Source organism: Lutra lutra, chromosome 8 (assembly GCF_902655055.1).
Source record: "Lutra lutra chromosome 8, mLutLut1.2, whole genome shotgun sequence".
In the NCBI taxonomy this organism is placed as follows: domain Eukaryota; kingdom Metazoa; phylum Chordata; class Mammalia; order Carnivora; family Mustelidae; genus Lutra; species Lutra lutra.
In genome coordinates this window covers 85,595,049-85,615,637 of record NC_062285.1, presented here as the reverse complement: position 1 = coordinate 85,615,637, position 20,589 = coordinate 85,595,049, and the positions used below count along the sequence as shown (strand labels likewise).

Here is a 20,589-nt window from a genome sequence, read left to right as displayed (position 1 = left end):
TGCATACATTAGGTTTATTTGATTTATTGGATTTATTGGGACACGGAAGAACACTCACCATGTGGAAATGTGAGATATCTCAGTAAGACAGTGTTTGAAATGACATAGGATTTGAGCTCGTGTTACATGATCTGGAGAAGGTTCAAGGAAGCAGAACATTACTCTGGATTGGATACTGGCAGGAAGTGATAATACCCTGACAGGGCATCTTAATTCTTACTTAAAATACAAGAATTATAGGGTTATGTTCAAGCTGAAGGATAAAGAAGTGACAGTTACTTACATTAGCCAGGATAGGAACTGTTTTTGTCATTTTTGTGGTTTGGACAGGTTCATGGTTTTTTTGGAGTACGCGTGGTCTTATTTTTGTTGATTGATCATGGTTACAGTGACCTTGGATGATGTTGATATTCTGTGAAGTTGTTGATGTTCCACTTGGGAGTACCGTGGTCTAGCTGCAAGGACTCCAGTCTGCCAAGGCCTGTTTTTCACTTTTTCCAGGTTAAAATAAAAATAAAGGAAAAATGCTATTATAAGAATGAGTAGAATCTAGACACATTCAGAATACTGAGCAACAGCTGTGTCTTGAGAAAGCAGAGAGGCAACTCGGTGTAGGGGAGTAAGACTGGGATTACTTTTTCTATTTAGCCCCATAGTTGTTGTGTGAACCTGACAATGACAGTAACAGCTTCCATTTGTTGAGCATCTACTACATGTAATAATGTTTCTTAGGGGCTTTACACACATTCAACAGCTTTGCAAGGCATATGGATTTTGATCTCCCCATTTTACAGACGAGTAGTAACATTCCTAGAATCACCTATTTATTAAGTGGAATTGCTGATACATTAAGGGATTTGAACCTTTTGGAACCTACTCAGTTTCCACTATATCAGGATGCCTCTTTATTCAGAACCTTGGTGTCTGCAGGTGTAGCAATAGAGACATAATGCGTACTTGGCAGGATTGTTCCGAGACTCAAATGCTATCATGTATCTAAAAACACCAAGCACAGTGACTGGCTCGTGGTGGATAAGCCACAACCAAGTTTTCCCTCTCCCAGCAAAGTGGAGGTGCCTCTGATTATGAGTAGAGATGAATCGACTAGTAGTCTATGTTGAGTGACTAGACAATTTTAACCTCTGGTTACAGAAAAGTTAGGCTGAAAAAAATGTTAGTATCACAGATTCGGAAGTTAGAGCTCCAAGAAATTGTCAAGGTCATTTCTTAGAGATTAGGAAAGTGAAGCTTAGGTAATTGATGTGCCCAGTGTCCCACTTAATTACTATCAGTGCTATGCTGAGAAACCTGACTTCTCGCGCCTGGGTGTCTCCCCCGCCCCGCCCCGCCCCGCCCCGGGCTCCCGCTGCCAGGCAACAGAACTGCTGCTCCTGTCTAGGTTGGAAGTCAGTGTGCTCTGGGCCCCTGTTTCTCGCTGGCCGCCCTTACACTGCTGCCCTTCACGTATGGGGCTGCAGAGTTCTGCACTTGGACAGTAACTGGGAGGGATCCTCTCCCCTCTCGTTATTTAATCTCACACTATAAAGTTTCTAAACGTATTTATTCAGTGCATTTGGCACCTCAAACATTTTAAAACGGGTTTTGGTAGCATTATTTCGGGAGCCAGTGCTCGAGTCCCACAGCTGCGGGCAGAGGGCAGGAGAGGGGCGGCAGGACCACCCCGCAGGGCCGCGGACCGAGGTCGCACCCGGAGACCGAGTTTGGACGTGGGGACCGAGGTCCACGGCCCTGCCCCCAGAGGCAGCGGGGCGGGGCTAGCGCAGCGACGCCGCGAGGCGGGCGGGAAGCAGGAAGGGCTGGCCGCAGGGTTACTGGGCGGAGAGGAGTCGGCGACTGCTGCAGCGGCCCGCGCCATGTCCGCGCGCAACCGGGGCACGGAGCTGGGTAAGGGCCCCGCGGGTCGTCCCCGCCCGTCTCCCTCGCCTCTCGCCGCCGCCGCCGTCCGCCGCTCGCGGGGCTCGCCGCCGCCCGGTGCCCTGGGGTCCGCTGCCGGGGGTGCTCGCCCTGGCGGGAGGCGGCGGCGCCGGGTCGGTCCGCCCCCACCCGGAGCAAAGGCCGGTCCGCCGAGACTTAGAACTCTTGTGCACATTGGCGCCCAGGCCTTGTGTGGTGAGCGGAAGACATAGGAAAGGATTCGACTTCTCATTTTCCAGCTTAAGTCGTTCACCTTCTAGCTCCCTGGTTGCAAAGAACAAACTCCAAAAACAAAACCCCAAAACCCTCGAACCCCAAAACAAACAAAAAACCCCAACGCAAATAAAACAAGATAAAAACCTTCTTTACCCGCTCAATGGAACCCCTGTGCGATTTAATGCTGGATTTCCGTAGATAATTTTACCACAGCCGTACCCCTAAAACGTCCGTGCTAATGGAAAAGTTATCAGATCGCTGTGCTGTATAACTCACTGTAAATTGTGTATGATTTTAGAAGTACAGAGATTTGTGAAAGCGCCTGAATTATTTCATCATTTTTCATTTTACTGATATTATCAAATATGACTGGCAAGAAAAATTTAGTTCTGATTTCCTAAAATGTAAAAACTTTGTAATTCAAACTTGAGACCCATAATCAGAGCCAAAGGTTAAGGCTCTCAGTTTAAGTATTACAGCTGGGATATCTGTATCCTGGATCTTTATTTTAGCTCTGTGACTTTGGGCAAATTACTTGATCACTCTGTGCTTAAATTTCTTAATCTGTAAAATGGTTGTACTTCTAAGAGCGATTTGGAGATCAAATGAGAGGATTTAAAGTGTTTGGTACTTTGTGGGTAACTAGGAAGAGTTAATTAATAATAGTATGGTATAGAATTCTGGTTTTAGTCCTGATTTTCAGAAAATTAGTTATGATTCTATATAATACATACAAGGCACTTTTTTTTCCCTTTGAAAGTGACTATCCTGATGAAATCGTCTACACTTCAAGAGGTAGTCCAGAACTTTTGTTAAATGGTGACCATGAGTCTTTATGAATACACTTGATTTCTTCACCAAATTGATTCTCCTTTAGTCATTGCCCTTTAGCAGATTATGTTTTAAATTCTAGTTGTATCCCTGAAATGTGGACTTTGGTAATAAATGAGTATTCCCTAGATTAGGAGGTCCAGAAATATAGTGAATGGGGCACAGGAATTGAGTGTAGGTCTTACCTTGGTATTTTCAGGGATATGGCTCTCTAACTTTGTACAGATTGAGGACACTCCACTCTTTTTCCAAAACTTAGACATCTGTTTATTGTTTTTCAAGAAATACAATTGAAGCCATTTTTACTTTCTTTTTAAATTTTTAATTATTTATTTATTTATTTATTTATTAAAAAGATTTTATTTATTTATTTGACAGACAGAGATCGCAAGTAGGCAGAGAGGCAGGCAGAGAGAGAGGAGGAAACAGGCTCCCCACTGAGCAGAGAGCCTGATGCAGGGCTTGATCCCAGGACCCTGAAATCATGACCAAGCCGAAGGCAGAGGCTTCAACCCACTGAGCCACCCAGGCGCCCCCATTTTTACTTTCTTTTTTTTAATTGGCATAATTGACACATGACATTTTGCTTTCTTTATTAGAATTAGCATCATATCCCTACATTTGTTAAAGTAGCAATAAAGATAAAAAACAATTGCTATATAGAATAATAGTAAATTTGATTTTTATGCAACTATTTAAAGGATCATAGTTTTGTTTTATTCTCTTTGTTTAAATAAAATCAGATAAATTTCAAGGATTTTTTCCTTCTCTGGTATTAATCATTAATCCAGACAGAGGTTTAGCCTAAAATGTAAAATAAGTTATTTGAATTATTTATGTACTGGGGAAAAAAATCATTCAGTATTAACTTATGCAGTATATTAACTGATGCCTTTTATAATTTTCTAATTAAAAGTCTTTTTGAATAAACATGGTCACTACTTTTTTAAAGAAATTAACTTGTATTTCCTTGTTACAAAAGGAATTCATGTTTATTGTAAAAATGTTAGAAAATACAATTAGCACAAAAAGACTAATATTATTACTAATCCAATCAGTTATTTATATTTTAGTGTATATAGTTCTAGTTAATAGACTTTTTTAAAATAAATAGGCTCATTTGAGACTGAATCTCACCCTCATGATAAGACCCTTTAGGGAAAACATTCTTTTATCATGGCATTTTGATATGTGAAAGAAAACAAATCCTCTAACTTTAATGTTAATTTTTATGTCTGTGTTTAGGATCAGTGCTGTCTGCTTAACGTGTTTTATACTTAAAACATTCTTTTCTGATTTTCTCCAACTCAAGCATAAAGCTAAAAAACCTTTTTCTTTGGGCAGTGTTTGCCTTAAGTGGATAAGTGACAGCTGTATCCTCATAAAAGCTTAATCAGTTTGGAGTCAGAAGAGGGGAAAACCCCCTAAATCTGGGTCTGGTATTGAGTAGCCTCTGGCTCTGGCCAAGCTACTTGATTTGTTTCCAAGTAGGTCAGTGGTTGTCAAAGTTTGCTTCCTGGACTAACAGCGTTGACAGTGTATGAGAGCATATTAGAAATGTAAATTCTCAGGCCCTGTTGAGATCTTAATGAATCGGAAGCTCTGGGGTGGGGTTGGGCCTTCTGAGTATTGATCAGCCCTCTGAGGGGTTCTGAAGCACACCCAAGTTTGAGAACCACTAGCTTAATGATCTCATGGTGCTATGGAACACTTCCTGCCCTATGTATTCTATTAATTCTATGTGTTCTTTATTTTCCTAGGCACCTCCAGAGTTTTGCCTAAAATGTAGCTACAGCGCAGGCAGTGATCTTTCTTTTTGCTCACTGACGTGTCTCAGGCACCTAGAATAGTGTCCACCACACCAGAGGCCCTCAAACATGTTTATTGAATGAACAAATGAATTTAGAACTACTCCTTGCTTAGGAGAACTGGGGCATCCACCTAGACCTTCTGTGTAGGCAGGTGCTGGTGGATGAACACCTTCCTCTTTTCTGAATATTATTAAAATTTAAATTTGTTACTTTTGTGTCAAGAGGCTTATGAAGGATGTTGACTATGTGGCTTCCTTTCAAATGTGATTTTCTTTGGAGGCATCTGGAGAATGGGGCTATTGTATTAGGTGACTTCTAAGGATCTCCCTACTGGGTATCTGTATATCTGTAAGCTCTTGTGTACAGAAAGAAAAATTTCAAAGTTCTCTGAAAAACAATAACAAAAAAAGTAATTGCAAGCTGAATTTTAGTTTGGAGGGATAGAGACAATTCTCTGGCTTTTCTGTATAGCATTAACAAGAGATGGGTTTAGGCATATGTCCTCAGTTGGAATGACCACGGACCATGATTCCTGAGGAATATGAAGATTATTTTACTCTGTGGAGGTCCTCTATGTAGTGCAGGTCAGAACAAATAGAAAGGGTAGCTTATTTGTTTAAAACACAAATAAAGGAGATTAGCCTTGGCTAGTTGCCAAACCAAGAACCATGATGGATTTTGTATTTTATGAAGCATATTTATTCATTCAAAAAGTAGATATTGAGTACCCGTTGTGCCCCGGGTAGTATTACCTTGGATACAAAATGGACAAGGATAGTTCCTGCTTTCACAGACCTGGGTCTGATTCAGGAGCTGGGCATCACGCCAGAGCTACAATTAAAATGATTGCAAATGTGATAAGCAGTTATTTTTCATTTATTTTTGTCTAAGAAATCAGATAGATATGCCTAAACTGTACCTTAAATGGGTTGTGATAACCAAGTGTTCTGTCTTCTTACATTATAACTTTTATTTTCCCTTGAGGAACTTAGATAAGAACCAAGAATATAGGGAGCTCATTTTTGCCCCTCCTGATAAAGCATAACTTTGATGTAGAATGTAGATTTTGGTAATAGTGATTTTTTTCCACTGCAAAGTTATCTTTAAACAATTTTTTAAAAAATATTTGGAATGAAATTTTAAATCTTAAAGTTAGGCCAAGCACCGGATGCTTGAGAATAATTCTTTAACACCGACCATATGCCAGACACTGTGCCTAGATGCTAGGTACAAAGATAGTAGTTAACATAGAGTTCCAGTTATGTGCCCGGGCCTTGTGTTAAATACATTTTTTTGTTATCTCAATTACTCTTCACAACGGCCCTGTGAAGATTCTATTATGATGCCCTTTTTACAGATGGGCAAACTGAGGCACAGAGGGTTTTAAGTAACTTGCCAAAAACCAGTTAGGCAGAGCTTAGGCAGTGCTGATGCAGCAGAGCCAGAATTCAAACGTAGGTGGTTTGGTGCTGACACTGCCTGCTTCACCACCACAGGTGGTCTCTGGGTGCTAGTTGGGGGCACTCAATCTGTAATACAAGAGAAGGCAAGTCAACAGCTGGTGACTCTCTTAGCTTTTGCCTGTGTCTTTTCTTACAATAAGCCACATCTTTTTTTTTTTTTTTTAAAGATTTTATTTATTTATTTGACAGAGAGAGATCACAAGTAGGCAGAGAGGCAGGCAGAGAGAGAGAGAGAGGGAAGCAGGCTCCCCGCCGAGCAGAGAGCCCGATGCGGGACTCGATGCCAGGACCCTGAGATCATGACCTGAGCCGAAGGCAGTGGCTTAACCCACTGAGCCACCCAGGCGCCCCCCTTTTTTTTTTTTTTTTAACCTTTTTCATTCTTTCTTCTTTTTTTCCTTTTTTTAAAAAGTAAACTCTGTGCCCAATGTGGGGCTTGAACTCATGATGCCAAGATGAAGACTCAAGTGTTGTACAACTGAGCCTGCCAGGTGCCCCCCCCCCCCCCCAGTAATCCACATCTTAACCACTGAGATTTGTTTCAGAGAAGATGAAGTTTATCTTCAGAGAGAATGGAAATATCCAGTTTTTGGCATGTTAGGAGAGTAGGTTTACATGTTACTGAGTAAGAAATTTTCTGGGATGACATGTTAAAACCAGCCTTTCTCTGGGAACTTTTTTTTTTTTTTAAGATTTATTTATTCATCTGAGAGAGAGAGCAAGAGAGAGAGAGCAGAGGGGGGGCAGAGGGAGAGAATCTCAGATTCCCCGCTGACCATGGAGCCCAAGGTGGGGCCTGATCCCACGACCCAAGATATAATGACATGAGCTGAAACCAAGTGTTGGATGCTCACGAGCTGTTGCACCCAGGTACTCCTGGGAATTCTTTATGTAGGTATGCTGATGTGCCTCAGGGCATCATGGGGTGAGGACCTGGCAGTAATTGCCAAGTGATCAGAGTAAAGAGGTTTTAGGTTTTTTTATTTCTTTTTCTTGTCTCTGTATTTTTATAAAACTCCAGCTCTTTTTAGGTGTACCTTAGCTTGCTGGGTTTAAGAATCAGTCCTGTCTCTTGATATCATCTAAAGATTAAAAAAAAAAATAAGAAAATAAGATTAAAAAAAAAAAGAAGGAAAGAAAATAAAGAAATAAATACTGAGAATTTGGGGCATCAGTCAGTTACGCATCTGCCTTCAGCTCCAGTCATGATCCCAGGGTCCTAGGACCCAGTCCCACTTCTGGCTTCCTGCTCAGCGAGGAGTCCACTTCTCCCTCCCCCTCTGCCACTCCCCCCTTGCTTGTGCTTGCTTGCTCTCTCTCTCTGTCAAATTAATACAATCTTTAAAAAAAATACTGAAAATTTGTAATTATTTTATTTTGTTGATTTGAAATGAATTTTGTTCATTTTGCTTTTTCGATTTCTGAGACCTCTATAGTTTCCTGAGAACTGAAGTCTCTTTAGTTGTAAACAAGGCAAACAGTTTAAGGCATCTATAGATTTTAGGGGAGAAATGGCATAAATCACCCTTGAAGAATTCCATTTAGCTAGTTAGTGAGACGGAAGGATGTTAAAATCTTTCTTTGAGTTACAAAAGCCAATCCCTGCTTAAAAACAGTAGGGTAGCGTATTCTTTATTAGATGGCATGTGAAAATTTGGCTGTAGCTCAGGTTAAGTAAGAACGGAATTTAAAAATTTATAGATTTCTGCAGAGAGTGGCCCAAGTAGAGTTAACCTGTGATTTTTTTAACATTATAATTGATTTGTACAATATTTTAAGTTGGTGTGAATTTTATATCTGAATCCAGTTACTTTTTCTCCTTAATACTTAACATATGTATATATTTTTTAGGTTTAATAGGGTAATTTCTCAAACATTTTCTCTTTTAATTCTGGTAATCCTTTGTGGAAAAGTATTAATTATTGCATTGATGAGAAAACTAAAGCATTGAGAGCATAAGTAAGTTGTTTAATGTTTCATAGTAAGAGTTGAGGTCATGATTCAAATCCAGAACTTCTGGTTGAAAGTTCTTTGTACCATAGCTTCATGCGTGTGTGTGTGGGGGGGGCACCTGTACGCACACATGTGCATGTACACATGTATGCTTGTGCACGTGTTCACAGTATTCTAGGTGCTAGGAAAGAAAGATAACATGAAAGTAATTATTTTTATGTAATTATGATATTGGTAATGATGAATTTATTATCCCATTAAATATGGAATATAAACCAGAATAACAGAAAAAAATTTTTTTTTTGCTATACTTTTTCTTTTAACTTTAAAACAGCCTCAAGCTTTTAGGAAAGCTGTAAGGATAGTAGAAAGATTTTTTTCCTCTGAACCATTTGAGAAAAATGGCCGACTGAAATGATGTGTCACTACTTCTGGACGTTTGAGTATTTCATCAAGGATCTGTTTCTCAATGGCTACAACGGCATCGCAGCCATTAAAATGAGAACATTAACATTGATGCATTATTACTGTCCAGTCCGTGAATTTCATTCAGGTGTAGCCAGTTGTTCAAATAAGGTACTTTATTAAAAAAAAAATCCAGCTCAGATTCGCATGTTGCCTTTGTCCTGTGTCTTTAGTCTTCTTCAGTAAGGAATCATTCGTCTTTGATTGACTTGAAGCGTCTTCACATTTTTGCAATCTGTAAGCCAGTTGCTTTGTAGAATGTTCCTAAGTTTCTGTCTGCATTGTTTTTTCGTGGTTAGATGTAGGTTATGCATTTTTGGTATGAATATCACAGAACAGATCTGTGTTCTTCTTGTTGCATGCTCTTAGGTAAGCACACAATTTTGATTTGTCTCATTATAGATGATGCTCATTTTGATCACTCCGTTAAGGTGGTATCTGCTAGCCTTCCCACAGTAAAGTTCGTTTTTAACCTTTGTGATTAATATGTATTTTGTGGGGGTGTACTTTTTGTTGTTATTGTTCTTTTTTAACCAATGGGGGTCTTCAACTTATAACCCTGAGATCAAGACCTTAGCTGAGATCAAGAGTTAACTTGCTGAACCACCCAGGCTCCCTGTGGGGTGATGCTTTGCAACTATTTAAATATCCTGTCTCTGCAAACTTCCAATTTGTTTGTTTGTTTGTTTATATTAGTATGTATTTGAGGTTTCATATCTTCCCAATGGGTCATAATTATTACTGTTATTATTTAATATTCAGATTGTTTCCGATTTTGGTAATGGGAGCCCCGTCAGCCTGGCTTCTCTCTTCTTTTTGACATGACCGTTACTTTTTTTTTTTTTTTTTAAGATTTTATTTATTTATTTGACAGAGAGAGATCACAAGTAGGCAGAGAGGCAGGCAGAGAGAGAGGGGGAAGCAGGCTCCCCACTGAGCAGAGAGCCCAATGCGGGACTTGATCCCAGGACCCTGAGATCATGACCTGAGCCAAAGGCAGAGGTTTAACCCACTGAGACACCCAGTCGCCCCATGACCATTACTTTTAAGTACTTTCTCATTTTCCAGCTTCACGTCCAGGCTTATTTTATACTTTCCCTGCCGTAGCACCAGAGCCAGCCATTTCTCCAAGGAGTGTTTCTTCTGATGGATAATGGTATTTAGAAGCCAAGATCTGGGCAGTTGGTCTGCTCATGGTAAATGGAGTGTCTCTGTTCCCAAGCCTCCCACTTGGCAGAGCTAGAGAATGTATGTACTACACACACACACACACACACACACACACATTACTCTATATTTATCTAATTATCATCTATCTATATCTCTCTCTATAATAAAAACCTTGCTTATCCTCCCCCCACCCCGCCCTCTCCAAACAATGGTCAGAAAGGGAAGGGGGGACAAGAATACACTTTTTAAATTTATTTATTTATTTATTTATTTATTTAAAAATTTTCTTATATATTATAAATTTCTAGTTTTTTAAAAAAACAAAATATGTGGAGTGCCTGCTGTTCATGGCACTTGTTTCTGGATGCTTATAGTAATGGCTGGGATTTCAAAGTAAGCATTACCTGTTCTCTGCTCTTCCTGGAGCTCCCAGTCAACTAAGGGAGACAGTCCTGTAAATCATTACGGAGAAGTAGTCAGTTTGCAGAGATACAGAGGAATTCACAGAGAGTTTAGGGGAGGGGATATTTTTGACAGGGAGTAGTTTCTGCAGAGGGATTGAGTAAAACCAGTATGGTGTATTTCGTTACCTGTAGGAGCGCAATTTTTAGATTTCTAGTGTAATCTTCTCATTCTCTTATAAGGGCTAAGAGTAATATTTTAGTGAAGAAAGAAAATAATCCCTCCTCTTCTGTGTATGAAATACATACACAGTCAATATAACAATTATGTACATTTTTAGATTTTAAAGTGGGCATCCTTTTCTGAATGCTTTTTTACCTTATAAGTCTTCTACTGTTTGTGAGTGTTGATGAGGTTGTCTTTTATTATTCTGATACTGTTCTGATAAATGGGGAAAAAAACTATAAAGTAATAATCGGGGTTGGTTGTATAATTAAATAATTGAAAGTCCTCCATGGTACCTCTTAAGTTAAAAAAATTTTGGGGGGCACCTGGGTGGCTCAGTGGTTGGGCCTCTGCCTTCAGCTCAGGTCATGATCTCAGCGTCCTGGGATCGAGTCCCACATCGGGCTCTCTGCTCTGCGGGGAGCCTGCTTCCTCCTCTCTCTCTCTCTCTGCCTGCCTCTCCGCCCACTTGTGATCTCTCTCTGTCAAATAAATAAAATCTTTAAAAAAAAAAACTGCCTTTATTAACCAAGGCAGTTATTTTAAAATTAAAAAAAAAATTTTTTTTAAGCATCTAAGCCCTGTGGATTTTAATTGTTAGGAAGGAAGATGAACTTTAGGCGCTCACTTAAAATGGGATGCCTCTGCCAGGAAAGAAAGACTAGTAAATAGGACAGCAGATAGAGCCCTTGAGGATGTGATTTAAACATGTCACTCGAAATTGTTTAAGTGGAGAGCTCTGCCCTTTTAAAACACTGTCTGTCACTTGAGGATTGGGTCACCTTGAAATGTGTTCGTCTTTGAGTTAAAGGCATAAAAAGGCACTTTGAAATTTTTCAGTTAACTTTGGTGCGTGTTGTGTGTGTGTCTAACGGCTGTACCTCTTGTCAGCTTGCCTCAGCTGTAAGTCAGTCCCCTGGAAACCAAAGTGGTTGCAAGAGAAGGATAAATGTTTCATCTCAGCTCCAGCAAACTCTACAGAATTTTTAAAATGTTGAGACACTGGCTGCAGCTTCTGACTCTCTTTGTATAGTCAGGTCTTCCTCCCCTAAAGCAAAGTCTGAGATAAGAGTAGCTTCTGGTAATAACTTTCTGAAAGACTGCCACTTAACTGGTGCTTTGGTTCTTTTGGAATGTGGTTAATGATGTCAAGATTGCCGTCTTTGGAGTCTGGCAAGAATATCGGAATTAACTACTCTTGTAATCCAGATGTGGATAAGCTTTTCAACTGAACACCTATTGGACACACTCCTGTCCCCATGGCCACAGGGTAGGAGTGTGTGTGTGTGTGTGTGTGAAGTTTCATTCAGATTTAATATTTGACACTAAACTAGGTGTCCAGAGTACTCAAGGTATGCAGACCCCTCATCTCAGATGTTGAGATCCTTGAATGAACATTTCTGAGCCCCTCAGTAGCTTTAAGAATCCACAGCAGGGGGAGAAGCCCAGGAATCTGCATTTTCCCAAGCTCCCCAGAGGGTTCCTGTGAACACTTCAGATTCAGAACCCTTAAGGAAATTGTAGAGTAACCCAGATTAATTACAGAGTCAGAGAATCTTCAGTTACTCTAAATCATTTTTGACAAATCCTCTGTCACTTTTTTACATTTAATTACTTTATCATATTTTTTATATTTGGCTAACAACATTTCTGTAAGCAAGTTTGAGCAGAAATTAGCCTTTTATTTTTTGATTGCAGGAATTGAAGAAATGAGCATGAAGGCATTTTGGAAAAATCAAGGGGGTTAGGCAGGTACATGGTTGCACCTAACTGAAAGTGCACTGTGTCTGAAAAGGAGCATATTTTATTCAAATAATGCCAATGACTAATGGGAAATATAAGTGCTTTTCATGGTGATTTTGGAAGTTGACCTGAGTGTATCTTCTCTGTGTTCTCAGGCACTGGAGCAGACAGACCTAAACATTTCTCATTACCTGGAGATGCAAGGTGATCTACCAGGAAGAGTGATTTAGTTAATTTGTTGGTGGAAAGAAAAGAAAATATTGATGTTTCCTTGGAGATTATTAATTAAGTTTGTATTGTGAATTCGGTGGGAAGGTAGGTTGTGACAATTCTCGTTATATTTGTATTTGGCCAAGTAGCTCAAGCTCTGTATGTTTTGATGTGTTGAGAGAGATTTTTTTCTCTTTTACTATATAGGGAGAAACTTCAGTGCTTCTGATAGTTTTCCGAAGGAGAAACAAGAAACATATCTTAGTCTTCTGTCTTAATAAGCAGAGTTTATTTTCCTTTTTTTTTTTTTTTTTTTTTAAAGTAAGCTCCACGCCCAGCATGCACCCCATGCTACGCTTGAACTCAGGACTCTGAGATCAAGACCTGAGCTGAGATGAAGAGTTGGATGCTTAATCGACTATGCCACCCAGGCGCCCCTATTTTCCTTTTTCTTTATTTCCCAACGTTTGGCTCTTCAGGATACAATCATTATTATAATTCAAATTCTTTTATTCAGCAGGTGTATACACACACACACACACACACATATATGTACATATATATGTATATATATATAGAGAGAGAGAGAGAGAGAGAGTACCTCCTGTATACTCTGTACTTTTCATGTCTTTGTGAAAGGCACAAGAGCAGTAGAAATTAGGAGTCCCTGCCCTTGAGAAACTTCCCTTAATCAAACTACAGTCACTGGGGAAGCTCGCTGCTATTCCCATAGCGACTTTGCTCGTCCTCACCGTATGCAGCTGCTCTGTTTCAAATGATGAACCAGTCAACATTGGCTTATTAACCTTTAGATTATCATTTTAAAATACTGTGGGAAATCTATTCACATAGGCAAAGATCTGATCCAGATTTCTGTGAGTGAAAAACACCTCCATAGATCTGGCTTCAGGAAGAAAAAAAATCTGTTTCAATCTATAGATGGATACTGTGTTTGATTGGTTGTGGTATTCCCTTGGTAATAACATAATATAGAGAAACGGGGGGGGGGGGCAAGTAATTAGCATGAAGCATCTAGGCAACAGCCATCGATGCTAACAGTGCTCCCGAAACAAAGTTGTTTTTGCATATGACCGTGGTTACTTTTACAGACCAAGTTGAAATTTGGTATCTTGTGGGATGAATGGTGGGAATCTACTTGGCTGTGTATGCCTCACTGAATGCATTTTGGTTTATTTGGGAAGAATGTAGGATCGGGACCTCAGCATTTTGCCCTACCTCTGCATCTGGTCCTGTGATCTCGGGCAGGGGATGTCAGTGTACTGGCTTACATGATGGAGGCTCCTCGGTTGTACCTCTGTCCAGCTCTGGTGGGGAATGTTGATAATGGTGGTAGGCTGTGCATGTATGAGGCAGAGGGAGATGGGCAGTCTCTGTACCTTTTGCTCAATTTTGCTGTGAACCTAAACTTCCCTAACAAATGGAGCACTGGGTGTGATGCACAAATGGTGAATCTTGGAACACTGAAAAAATAAAGTTTAAATTTAAAAAATAATGAAGTCTGTTTAAAAAATTAAACAAAAAATCAGACACATCTCTGAGAATCCTTCCAGTTCTGAACTTTTGAATCTTCTGGTCATTACTTAGAATTACTATTCTGTGGAATCATAGGTCTATGACGTTCCCTGTGCTTGGAATTCATACGTTTTTATTCTTCCCCTGGCCATCACAGTCCTCTCTGGCTTTTGAGGCTCCGAGTTCCAGTGATTGTTTTACATTCCCCTTTCCCCCTTTCTCTGATGATTGAACATGATTGAATACATATTTTCTTTCTCTCTAGATGTTTCATGAGTGTAAATCTTGACTTCATAAATCTTTATGTAGGCAGAGCCTTTTATTTTGTATTTATTCCTCTGCATGGCAGAATATTGATTATAGTCTTACTGTATCTTCCATAAAAAATATCTTGTGGATTCACCCCTTTTTCCTCTCTTTTATTCCTATGCTCGGCTTGTTCTGTGACATATCTAAATCACAATGGTGGCCTCCTAGCTGATTTCTCCACATCTGGTCTGTCTTATTGGCCCCAGGAAAAATCTATATTCAGCTCAACTTTTTCTTGTTTGTTCACACAGAACAAATTACATTTATCTTCTTAGATTTTCTATTTTGATTATTTGGCTTCTTTGAGATGTACTTCCATTTCATGAGAAGTATATACTCCTACTTAATCAAATTAACATAACCTGTCTTTAGTCAAAGGAAATACTTGAGTTAGTGGGGACAGCAAAATAGTGCTCTCAGGAAGTAGTGAATGGGTTTAGCTAGAGAGGACGTCTCACAAGACTGGAAATAGAAATGTCTGTTAAATTCCGTTAAAGGTATATGTCGAATAGTTGAAATTAAGTAAATGTGTTCCTGACTCTACTGATTGTATGTATAACATTCTAGAAGTAAGTTGGGTATAAAATCATAGAGACCTGTGTTTGAATCTTAGCCCTGACGTGTCCTGAGTGACCTTGGACAAGTGATTTCATCTCTGAGTGTCAGTTTCCTCATCTGTCAAATGGAACTAATGCCTGCATGGCAGAGTTAGTGTCAGTATTCAATGAGAAATACTATTGGATCACCCTTAACTTGATAAGTGACTGATAGATGGTAGCCATTATTCCAGTAATCTTCCTAAAATACTGTTTGTTTGTTTTTTAAGATTTTATTAATTTATTTGACAGAGAGAGAGACAGTGAGAGAGGGAACACAAGCAGTGAGAGAGGAAGAGGGAGAAACAGGCTTACCGCTGAGCAGGGAGCCCAATGCAGGATTCTGTCCCAGGACCCTGGGATCATGACCTGAGCCAAAGGCAGACGCTCAATGACTAAGCCACCCAGGCAGCCCTAAAATACTGTTTTCATTATTTTATCTTCTCCCCGAAGAGTCTTTGTTTCCTCTATCGAACTGTTCATCACCGTCTGCTGAGGTGCTCTGCCTTCTCTTCTGGTACCTACTGATTTCCATCTTGTGTTTATATGTTGTCATGATACTTTATTAATAAGCTGCTTGAGGGTAGGATCTGTGTTTGTTAGGTCTCTGTATCCTTCCTTGCACTTAGAAACAAACAGTATTTTAGGAAGAATTACTTTTCATGATGTAATTTGTTTTTAATCAGCGTTTATTAAATGGAATGAATGAAGAAACATTGTTGCCCTTTCCAGGAACTTACTGTGGTTTTTTATCGCCTGGTGTGCAAATTCCAACACTTCTGTTCTTTCTTTGAGGATCCTGGGTCATTTGGCCTGTTCCTGTTACCTCTACCCGCCCCTGCCCAGGTCAAGCCCGATTCTCTGCCCCCTTCTATGGAAACTTACTCCTCTTGTTTGATAGCTATCTTTTAACCCTGAATTATTTTGATTTTTTTTCTCTATAAGTTTTCTTCTCACCATTTTTATCACATTTTCCTTAACACCAAGGACAATAACTACTATATAAGATGCATACCTAGCCGTGAACTTTGGAGAATGAATCACTGTGGAGTATTTAACATGCTTAAAACTTATGTCACCTGGGATGAAATTTTTGTAAAATTAAGTATCTTTAAAAGATGTTTTGGTCTACTTACAAAGGCAATACACAGTCATTATACAAGTTTTTGAAAATTCTTAAATATAAAGAAGGAAATAAAAATTCCCCAGATTTATCCCATGGAGCACTAGAACTCTGAAGGTTTCGTTCCTGTGTGATGGAGAATACACTGAGTAGAATTTAAGAGTTTTGGGGGGCTTGGAGGATCATCGTTGCAAGCATGTAACTCCTTGTGAGTTCTCAGATTGTAAGTACTCAGTAAATACTAACTTCTAGTATAAAAGGCATAAATGGACTCATGAGGCTTTTAGAGCTACTTTCCTCTAATTAGGTGGTGAGGCTGCTTTGCTTTTTTGGTTCACTGAGTGCACTTTTAAAAAACTTTTAAATTTCTTTCCTGTGATCACTATTCTGTAAAGGTTCCTACCTTCTGATTTGTTTGCTCTTTCTAATGTGCTTGAGACAAGAGCCTCAGGGCTAGTAGAAATGTGAATAAATAAACTAAGAGCAGGAGGGTTCTGGAGGAGGTTCTAGTAGCCTTCTGCAGTTGGGGTTCTGCGTGAGAGTTGAGCTTTACTGCCCTAAGGCATCCATTATATCATCACATATTAAGTTCTTTCTGGTGCATCCAGAAGGGTATTCTCCATGGGGCAGAATGAGAAAATAGTCATTCAGATCATTTTTAAATTCTCTGGTCCAGATGAGGAGCCTTGTCTGGGAAATGCTGCTGGGCTCTCCTAACGAGTGGTGTGCATGAACACCATCTGCGGATGCTGTGAAATCCCTATTCATGGATCAGAGCCCTTTCCTTTCCTTGCTCTTTGATTCCTGGCAACATGCCAGAAAGGTAAATTTGAAGCCTGCCTGCTTTTATTTCTAAGCAGTGGTTTACTGTTATCTCATGTCACCAGTTCTATATTGGGCTCCTGGAGGATTCTTAATAAATATATATTGATGGACCAATTGATTCTTTTTAACCTTTTAATTATGAAGGTTTTCAAACATTCACAGAAGTGGAGAGATTAGTGTAATAAACTCGTATACCTGTCCCCCAGTTACAACAGAAATCAATGTTGCCATACTTGCTCTACTCGCCCTCCTTTTTTGCTGTAGTAACTTAAAACTCAAAATGACATCATGCCATTTTGCCCCTACAGCTTTGATGTGTATCTCTAGAAAAACATTCTGTTGTTACAGAACTACATTTTGGACTATATGCTGGACATGCCATGGGTAAGCAGTGAGAATGGGAAAAGACCAGGGGTGTAGATCCACCTGTTTGGATCATTAATCCCAGAGTAACTGAGTCAGCTGGTGTCGGGGATACTCCTTATGAAGCAGGGGACGTTTTGCCTCTGGGTGCACAAGCCTCTTGTTGCACATCTTAAACACCTCTGAGGGGTCTACTTTCAGGGTACCCTTCTCCTTGTTTAAATACTGGGAGGGAGCACCTGGGTGGCTCAGTCGTTAAGTGTCTGCCTTCGGCTCAGGTAATGATCTCAGGGTCCTGGGATGGAGCCCCGCATCAGGTTCCCTGCTCAGCAGGAAGCCTGCTTCTCCTTCTCCCATTCCAACTGCCTGTGCTCCCTCTCTCACCGTGTTTCTGTCAAATAAAATCTTTAAAAAATAAACAAACAAACACTGGGAGAACAGAAAGTACACTTCGCACTCATGTTTGAGAGACTGATGGCATCAAGAGCTACGTGTACCTGGGAAAGCTAGCTTTAATAAGTACCAAGGAGTGATACTTTAATTTTGTAATTTGAAATATTTACCCTTAGGGAATATTGGGTGATGGGGGCGGGGCCTTCTTGCTATATCTGAAATCCCACCATTTTCTCTTCTGGCCACTCTGTGTTTTGTCGAGTCGACCTTAAGTCAAGTCTCTCAGCCTTCTCCAGCTGTTAAATTCTGCCTACAGACAGGAGTAGCCTTCTCTGGAAAACAGGACAAGACCCAGCTTCCCTAGAGAGCTGACACAGTTGCATGACTTCCACAGCTACTTCGGGTCCCCCTGGCCCCCAGAGCTGGCTACGGGAAGCCCAGGGTACCTGGGGTGCACCTCCAGGGGGAAATGCTTCCAGATGAACGTGGCCGCCACGTGTTATCCTGGAGCTCACTCAGACCAACTTCGGAGTTGGCACATCTAATGACTTTGTGTAAGGAGGGGCGGTGGGGCTTAAAGTTTCTGATGACTTGTCACAGAGCATCTGAAAGCACCGGGAAAATCAGCCACCTTGTCAAAACCTGTGCCATGAAAGAACTTGCTGAAGAGACACTGCAGAAGGAGATGAGATGCTGGGGGAAGCCGTGTTTTGAATCAGCACCCAGCAGGTGGTGAATACCACTCAGAATCAGTTTGGAACAAATACTCCCAGGCAGTGTTGGCAATCACTGTGCTCCATAATGTAGCGGGGGTTTGTTTGTTTATTTTGGAAGACAATATCAACTCGAGCCCTGTCTGCTTACAGGCAGGGTATTTAGCACATGTTAGATGCCTGCTGCTTAAGGGGTACACCTACATGCCAAGCTCCTTCTGCGTGTGTTTAAATATATTTTTGAACACAGATAAAGACATTACCAGAGAGCATGAGACGGTGGTAAGTAGGGATCTGGAAAGCATTTGATATTTTCTGCAAATCAAAGGGTACGGAGGAGGTGATTTAAGGCTTGTGTAATACATATGGTAGCTCTACCAGAAATGTTTCTCTTTCTTAAATTTTTCTTTTTCTTTCCAAACTTATTTCACTTTGGCTGTTCGCTCAATTCACATAGTTTAAGGATGAACTCTTTGTTCAAGTTTGAGAATTTGGTTCTTTAGTTCTAGATGACCCGGATTAAAATTTTCTGCAAACATCTGTGCTTGAGATGGTTACCCATTTAATTACATAGAGATTTTTGGGGCGAAAGGAAGTTGGACTTTGAAGTCAGACTGCCTGGGATTCAGATCGTGATTCGTCCATCTGTGATTTTTTGAATTTGTACACTTAAAATAAGGTGGTGGATAAAGGCTAGGTCGTAGAATGATTGCGAAGATTAAATGAGGTATTATAAGTAGAGCAGCTGGCATGGTGCCTGGAACGTAGTAAGCTACAATGAGAATTATTTACTCTTCCCTTTACACAGATTCAGTAGGGATGGTGGAAAGTTCTGACCTTAAAGCCAACGAATAACTGATTGTGAACAAGGATATTTGTTGACTAGACTGTAACATGGGATTATGAGGAAGAGATTCAAAGGACCTAGGGCAGTTGGAGCCCCAGTGTTTGCTGGAATGTAATGGGGTTGAAACTAGAGATGTACCCAATACCTTTACAGTGATTCGCTTTCCTTCATATCGAAATATGATAGAAGGTAGGTATCACTGGGGTGTTTGTTTTTTGTTTGTTTGTTTGTTTTTGGCCAGATGGTAATTTATTCATCCCATATTCTTTTATTTTTCTAATTTTTTTTTCTGCCATCAGCATTTGTGGAAACTGATCAATACCCAGACTATGGAGTAGGTTTTTCATTCAGGTCAGTCTCCTTGGTGTCACTCTATGGCCATGTTAGGTAAATAATCATAGACAAGTACTTCTATGCCATTCAACTAGAATAGCAATTTTTTTTGGTAAAAGTAGGCATGGGTTTCAAAATTCAGAGGTACAAATTTTGTTTTTATTTTTATTTTTTAAGATTTTATTTATTTGAGAGAGATAGTGAGAGAGAGACATGAGATGGGGGAGGGTCAGAGGGAGAAGCAGACACCCGCTGGGCAGGGAGCCTGATGCAGGACCAATCCTGGGACTCCAAGATCATGACCTGAACAGAAGGCAGTCGCTCAAATGACTAAGCCACCCCACCCAAGTGCCCCAAATATACAAGTTTTAGTAGCAGAATTGTAGTGATTCTCAGTAGGTCATTTAAAAAATATTTGCCTAAAAGGTTAAATATCAGAAGTAATATAAATTCACAAACTTTTGGAAATAATTTAACATCCTTTATACAACTTGTCATTCATAGTTTAGTATATCTTACCATAGAGGTAAAACTTAAAAGTAAATGTTCCTGGGAAAGGTCATCTGTTACCTTAAAATCATGAATAAAGTGCAAATGACCATTAATATGAGATTTAGGTAGGACACTGTATGGTGAGAAGGATATTGAGGTACTGGGTAGTGGAAATGGGGCAATAGGTTTCAGGAAAAAAAAGACTCGGTTTTTTGTTTTGTTTTGTTTTTGTTTTATTTATTTTATTTTATTTTTTCAGTGTTCCAAGACTCATTGTTTACGCACCACACCCAGTGCTCCATGCAATACATGCCCTTCACAATACCCACCACCAGGCTCACCCAACCCCCTCTCTCTTCCCCTCCAAAACCCTCAGTTTGTTTCTCAGAGTCCACACTGTCATGCTTCATCGCCCCCTCTGATTTTTCCCAGTTCACTTTTCCTTTCCTTCTCCTAATGTCCTCCATGTTATTCCTTATGCTCCATTAAGTAAGTGAAATCATATGATAATTGATCTTCTCTGCTTGACTTATTTCACTCAGCATAATCGCCTCCAGTCCTGTCCATGTTGATACAAAAGTTGGGTATTCATCCTTTCTGATGGCTGTGTAATATTCCATTATATATATATGGACCAT

At 40.1% G+C, this 20,589-nt stretch overlaps 1 protein-coding gene across 1 annotated transcript in view; it reads left to right on the top strand.

Annotated features, from left to right (window-relative positions):
- Positions 1–1,736: 1,736 nt before the first annotated feature.
- The window catches only part of DERA (deoxyribose-phosphate aldolase), a 115,453-nt gene continuing 96,600 nt past the window's right edge, over positions 1,737–20,589 (top strand). The window contains exon 1 of the mRNA XM_047740914.1: positions 1,737–1,905. Coding sequence (XP_047596870.1) covers positions 1,875–1,905 — 31 coding nt within the window. The 5' untranslated portion in view covers positions 1,737–1,874. The remainder of the gene's footprint in view (positions 1,906–20,589) is intronic.